The sequence below is a fragment of the Neltuma alba genome, unplaced genomic scaffold, assembly GCF_004799145.2.
Source record: "Neltuma alba isolate B1F8T4 unplaced genomic scaffold, ASM479914v2 tig00003965_pilon, whole genome shotgun sequence".
NCBI classification, from domain to species: Eukaryota; Viridiplantae; Streptophyta; class Magnoliopsida; order Fabales; family Fabaceae; genus Neltuma; species Neltuma alba.
Window position 1 is genome coordinate 1 of NW_021633497.1, and position 6,663 is coordinate 6,663.

Below are 6,663 nucleotides of genomic sequence, written 5' to 3' on the forward strand. Positions count from 1 at the left end.
AAAGCCTATTAAAATTTAACGGAAGGAGAGATATCTTTTAGTTCTGTCCTTTCCTTCCAGGCTGCCAACATGTACATAAATCTGACTACAGACACGCACAAATTGAGAGGTTCACAACTACGAGCCTGAGTAACCTTATTCCCACACTCACATACTACAACTCAAATCAAATACGAAAATAATAGGGTTTAGAAAGAAAACTTTCCGAAAGCATCGCATACTACAACTCAACATCTTAGTTTTCAAACTATTTTACAACCCCAGGCTTACCCCCAATCACCAACTAGATTTCAAGAAACATTTTACAACCTCTTCAGTGGGTACACAACTTTCTTGAAATTATATTCTCTAACTTGATCAGCGATGCAAGAAAAATAGAAATAATAGGATTTTTTTCCCCCCAGCGGGGGTTATAGAAGAAAATTGGGGGAAGGGGACTAGAAAGGGAATCTGGACTTTATTCATAATAGATTTGTATATAAGCCGAATTTAACTGCTGAGGATTTTAAATTAAGCCCAGGAGATAACTCCTAACAAGATATAAATAAAATATGAAAATAATTAGCTAAAGAATAATTAAGCCTAACAAGAGATATTTAAAATAAAAGATTTTAACCAATAGACTAGTTCCTAATTAATGTGTTTATTCAAAATCCCTGATTTACAAATAATTACTATCACTGCCCCTAATTTTCTTTTCCATTCTTCATTAGCAAGACTATGCTTGGTTAACACGAATATGAGAATGCAGAATGTATTTTAATAAAGTCAGAACATAATGCCAAGTCCTGCCTCATTTTACAAAAGAATGTCTTCACTTCAATTAAGAAGTGCCTGTGTTTGAAATTATGTATCATAAAGCATAGAATGACACATCTTCTTATAATATAACATCAAACAAAAAGAGAAATTAGAAAGTGGATAATAACAACAATTCCCTTCAATCTCTTTGAATCGGTGATAAAGTAATCCCCATAACAATCAAAATTGAAAAATGACAATAGTTATTGCAAAAGAATTGTCTCAAAAAAAAAAAAAGTGTGATGCAATAAATTTTTACTTATTCAATCGTATTTCATTCCAAGGATTTCCTCGTGTTTAGCAATCCTAGATCACCTTTAGTAAAAAGCCTAGGAAAGGTCGCCTCTATGTTTATCAGCTCTTCTATTTTCCCTTCTCCATTTTCTTCTTGCTTTTAAGAACTTCATAGAAAGCCTCAGCATCAATACCAAAGGCGTTACTTTTTTTTCTATCACTACTCAAAATGGTCTCTACCCAACAATACTATTAAGTTATAGTGATCCTCCATATTCAAGAATTGCCCCATATCCCGAATATTTTTTACTAACCCAAAATACGGTCCCCCTAGGTATTAATATGAATTATTTTGCACATGATCATGAACAAAAACAATTCATAGCCTCCAACTAAACCTTGCAGTGTAATGTACGGGACAGAAAACAGGCCAAAGTACCTGTACAATTTAATTTATATGGCAATGGATGAAAAGCTGCAAGGGGGATAGGTTTCCAACTTAATTGTATTTCAGGATTCAAATAGTGAAAGACATTAAACAGAGAATGTTACCCTGCATTTCCAGGCGGAACTTGAAGACTTGAATCGCACAACCCATAAAAGGCTTGGCAACGCACAACCCATAAGGGCTTGGCAATGCAAAGGGACAGCAGCTCATATGTTAAAATTTTAACTCTTAAATCCAGAAAGGATTTTAAATATGGAAATTTAAATTTTCCAGGAGAAACGGCTAGAGGAAGAACTCATGCCAAAGATCAAGAGAAAGATGAGCATGAGTGCCACATCCTCAACAAAAACTACAAAGAACACTTATCGTACTGAAGACAACATGGAGAAACATCATATAATGTAACTGCAAGATCAATCTAGTAACAATTTCAATAAAGTACAACTTCAGCTCTTCAACAAGCACCTAAAGGACACAATCCCAAGATGTTCATGAATAGAAAACCACTTAAACCCTAAACTAATCATCTAGAAAGTTGCAGCCCAAGATACCAGTTATGAGATTGCTTAGCAAGATAGAGAAAATCTATCTGTGTCCTTGAGCTCGCTGCATGTCATATGCACCCCAAGCGCCAGGTCCAGGTCCATACTGAGGGTAATTCTCCACACCAGACGGTACCTGAAATTTACCAGCAAAGAATGATATCCAAAGTGACCTAAGCAAGATAATGAATTGGTCCTCATATTCCCATGAAACAGGCATAATAAAAGCACCCACCAACATCCACTTGATACATTTAGGGGTAAAATTAAATCATTTGTAAGTTACACAATCTTATCAAGGCTTTTCTTCAATAGCGAAGCTTAAGACCATACTATACGTTCACACTGATTTAGCTTGCAACCAAATAGAATATTTTTAGGACAAGAACACCAAACTTGAACATTTGAATCCAGTAACAAACATCATACACGTTTTGTATTTAAAATCATGGGACAACTTTACTGAGAAATCCAACAATTACCGATTGCAACTCATCAATTCAGTAGTTGCACTCAAATTGGTAGGATTCTGCTCACAGCTAAAGAAATATTATAAAGCTCAGCAAGAATCAAGAATCGGCCCTAAAAAAAAATAAATTAAAGAATAAATGGCAACTTTAATTCAGGTTAAGTTCAAGTTTGGCATATCATGAGTGATCTTGAGCTAGTTAATATAGTTTGGCATATCATGAGTGATCTTGAGCTAATTAATATTCAAGTCTGTTCATCCATAGTGTACTTAATTTCAGACGCGAATGCAAACTTACAGGATTCATGCCATAGTTGACAGCGTAAGCATTTCCAGCATACCCAACCTCAGCACTGCCATAGTTTGCATTATAACCTGGACCTGCTGATAATGTTAAAACAAAGGATAGAAAAAACAATTGAGAAAGCATTCACAAAGTTGAATGAGGTGTGTCAATTAGGGAAAAAATGCCCAAGCATGAATGTCATAGTTGGCTATAAAAACCACCACAATGATAAAATGTTCAAAAGAAAAAGTAGATCCCATTCCACTTCACATCACTATCACAGTTAGATGATAATGATTAAGATTACATCATTACTATGTGGCTGCATGCACATAGAAGAAATTGCATCCCTTGATTGCCCACGTTAAGACTATATCACTATTTCACAAGCTGATCATTAGATACCTGGGTTTCCAACAGCTGCAGAGGCACGTGCTCTTTTCTCAGCATTAGCAACCTCAGCACGTAGCTTCTCCAGCTCCCGAGCCATTGTGATCAACTTCTGCTCCATCATCTGACCATGTTCATAGTTTTCTGCATACCCCTTCTTCTCATACTCAATGGCAGCTCTATAAGCCAACAAGCCCAGGAAAAAATCACACAATAAATCATTTTTAGTGAAAGGTACACAAGGTTTTCAATCATATACAAGACAAACACACAAAGAGACTACCTTGCACGTTGCAACTCTTGTTTCATAGCCTCAATATCTGCCCTCACAGCAGGGACCTGTTGCAAATCTGCCGTCATTCTGCCTAAATCTTGTGTCATTAGTTGAACCTGACCAGTGAGTTCCTGCTTCACAGCAGTAAGCTCCTTAATATCGGAATGAACCTGAACAAGTTCAGACCTCATAGCTTCAACCCCACGAAGATCCACCTCCATTCGGACAGACTTATCATACAATTCTCTCATCTGCACATCCTTATCTACCCTCAATGACTCTGCAAAATGTGCCATCCTCTGCAGCTCATGCTGGGCTGCTTCCAGTTCTTGTTTCAGAGCCACATGGGTTGCAGCCAGCCTCTGGTTATCCACTAATAGACTTTGAATTTCTTGATGTTGACCAGCAAGACGCTCCTCAATTATAGCAGGGTGAGGAGGAAGGGGTCTCGGGCCCAAACGTGATTCCCTCATCTCTTCTAGTAGAGCTGGGTGCGGCAATGGCCCTAGCCCTCTGCCACCAAAAGGAGGCTCATGCATCGGAGGGGGTAGTCCAGCATGAGGAGCACCTTTCATTGGAAGAGGAGGTCCACGATTTCTTCCCGACATGGTATGCCAAAAAATTCAGACACCAAGAAATATATGGACACTCTCGAAAGCAAAAGCTGCAGAAAAGTCAGCTACGAAGTTTAAACAAATAACTGTGTCGTGTTTAAACCAAGAACACCCACTTTAACCAATAAGCCTATAAATATGCAAATTCAAATCTGAAAATAAAAATCAGTTCCAAGTAAAAGCCCAGAGGAAAAAAAAAAAAGAAAAGAAAAGAGATGTGAAATCATAAAAATGTAATTAGGGGGGGGGGGGCTTCACTAAGTGCAGAAAAGTATGGGCAAGGGATGAAACCGCTAGACAAAACCACAATCTTTGCCCTTCAATACTTTGCTTAAGACCCTTTCATCAGTAAAATTTTACCCGAAACGTTAACGAAGTTGTAGAGGGAAATTCATAGCCGAACCATTCAGTTTCAGTACCGATAAAACCTAGCAGCTCAAAATGAAACCCGACCCACCACAACCCAGGAGAACGAGGGTGAGAAAATTATGAGAAATGCAGCCGACAGACTCGACTATTTGGGAACATAAGTAAAATACATATCATAGAATATAAAGCCCGCCCCATTTCTATAGACAATGTAACACTAAAAGAATCATTAAACAATGCGTTCTTGCCAATGAAAACCTTGGAATTTCAGAATACCTATCTCATGCAGGGAAAAGATGACAGACCTCTCAGGAGCAGAATCTGTAAGGGAGAGCGAATTGAGGGCTCATGCGGCGATTTTAGTCATCTTAGATTCAACCGTTGATTTGAGAAAAGCCCTAGCTTGAGAATTCTCTCCCCAGTGATCAGAATCAGAATCAAGAAGGCCAGAGGATGAAAGAAGGCAAGGAAATGAGGTTGGCCTAAAAAAGGAGGAGAAGAACCAAAGAAACTAGTTATTATAATTGACTTTTTTTCTAATTGACAAATTAGTTAAATTTTTACTAGGAAAATACCCTTTGTTCAGTAATAAGCTTTGACTTTTTTACATTTGACAAGGTAAAGATTATTTTTTTGCTAAAAGGATAATTTTTTTGGACCAGGGTGAAAGGATAATGATTCATTTAAAAACGTAATTAATCAACTTAAATAGTCTGAATTTATTGAAAATAAAAAATTATTTATCAAATAAAGAATGCGGGACAGCTTGAGCCAATGAGAATTTAATTAACCCAAGTTTTTTAGGGGGAAAAAACAAAGAAAAAGGTTATTAAAAAAAGAAAAAAGGGTGGTGAGAAGGTGGTCTTGCCTTGTAAAAGTCGTTTATGAAAAATTCATTTGTTAAAAGTGAATTTGGCAATTAGTAATTATAACTGAGTTTTTGTTTGAATACTTTTTTTGAAAAGCCAATCTGATAAATTAAAAGTTGTTTAAAATGTAATTTAAATCACCTTTTACATTGCAATGCAACTGAAAGAGTAAAAATTATTCAAAAATTTAACGATTTTGTATTCTAATGACATGAAATTTCTTATAAATAAGAAGTCATGAATTTGATCTTGCTTCTAATATTAGCCCATCAATGCATGCATTCTAAATTCAAGAAAAAAGAAAACTAGCATAGACTAGCTCTTTGGCAAGTAAACATCCAAAAATATTGCAAATGGATATTTTAAAATAAAAAAATTAACCAAACAACGCTTCGCATTTAAAAGTTTGCAAATCGACTTTTAGCTCTCACTCAAATATCCGTTTGGATTATTTAAAAAAAAAACTTTTGCATTATATAAATTAAAAATATAAAAAAATTTATCTCTTAAAACACAGAATTATTTTAAGAGATCCTAAACACCGACCAAAAATGGGTGAGGGGGATTTTTTTTTTTTTTTTGGTTAAAGCATAGGTATTTTCCTATTAAAGGCAATCCTATTTAAGGCACTATCGAACACTAAATATAAACACCTCTTCGAGTAGAAATTCGAACTTTGATTCATCATATTGTGAGGAACTAGTCTCTTCTATTAGAGTCAACTCTATTTGGAGGGGGGAGGGGGGATTATTAACGCATATATATCACCCAAAGTTCATTTACTTGGGCCATAAGAAGTTTCTGGGACTGACTTGTGTTTTTGACATAAAGAAGTAAACATCATTCACTCCTCACTGATGCATTGCATATTAATTGCCGCTGCAGTTGCAGTTTATGGTTGTGGAGCCACAATAATGCATGATGAAATCACCGTTGAGAGTAATAAAAATCAATGGCTCATCAATTTACTATAAACCAATACCAACCTCTTAACCATTATAAGAATTAGTAGTAGTTTTTTAAAAATTTCATAATAATTATCGTTATCTAGTTTTCTGAGTTGGGTTGACAAGGTTCCCGTGTAAAGCCTTTATTAGCTTTGAACGGTGAGATTCCTCAGGGGTCTCAACCCACTGAACGGCTAAAAACACACAAGCCATGTCCCACAGATGTAAATGACGGCACTTATTTCAACTCATGTTAACTAGCGGTGGACCCTCATGAGAAGCTTGCGTCTTTCACAACCCCACATGCTCATTTCTTTTCTTCTTCCATATTCCATTCTCAAACTCACCAAATATATTCCTTTTCACTCTCATCTCTCACTTCACTTCACATCCTTACACACCCGCAAACTCTACACATTC

General features: G+C 36.2%; 1 protein-coding gene across 4 annotated transcripts; it reads right to left on the reverse strand.

Moving 5' to 3' along the window:
* Window positions 1-1,727: 1,727 nt before the first annotated feature.
* On the reverse strand, window positions 1,728-4,889 carry LOC114743153 (protein FLX-like 1). 4 transcript variants are annotated; one of them, XM_028931349.1, is made up of 5 exons: window positions 4,733-4,889; window positions 3,454-4,094; window positions 3,186-3,349; window positions 2,793-2,878; window positions 1,728-2,161 (listed from the first exon to the last, which is right to left on the reverse strand). In XM_028931349.1, the coding sequence occupies exons 2-5, from the start codon at window positions 4,050-4,052 to the stop codon at window positions 2,069-2,071; spliced, it is 942 nt and encodes a 313-aa protein (XP_028787182.1). In that variant the 5' UTR covers window positions 4,053-4,094; window positions 4,733-4,889; the 3' UTR covers window positions 1,728-2,068. The 4 variants fall into 4 exon arrangements, with proteins under 4 accessions (XP_028787182.1, XP_028787181.1, XP_028787183.1 ...); XM_028931348.1 differs by having other exon boundaries at window positions 3,454-4,108; XM_028931350.1 differs by having other exon boundaries at window positions 3,454-4,123.
* Between the last annotated feature and the right edge of the window lie 1,774 nt (window positions 4,890-6,663).

What these genes read in the sequence shown, in the direction of transcription:
- LOC114743153 (XM_028931349.1), bottom strand. Translation starts at nt 4,052, where the DNA reads ATGTCGGGAAGAAATCGTGGACCTCCTCTTCCAATGAAAGGTGCTCCT. An exon ending in CAAGAGTTGCAACGTGCAAG is followed by an intron (nt 3,350 to 3,453) that starts GTAGTCTCTTTG and finishes GTTGGCTTATAG; the next exon opens with AGCTGCCATTGAGTATGAGA. An exon ending in TCAACTATGGCATGAATCCT is followed by an intron (nt 2,162 to 2,792) that starts GTAAGTTTGCAT and finishes GGTAAATTTCAG; the next exon opens with GTACCGTCTGGTGTGGAGAA.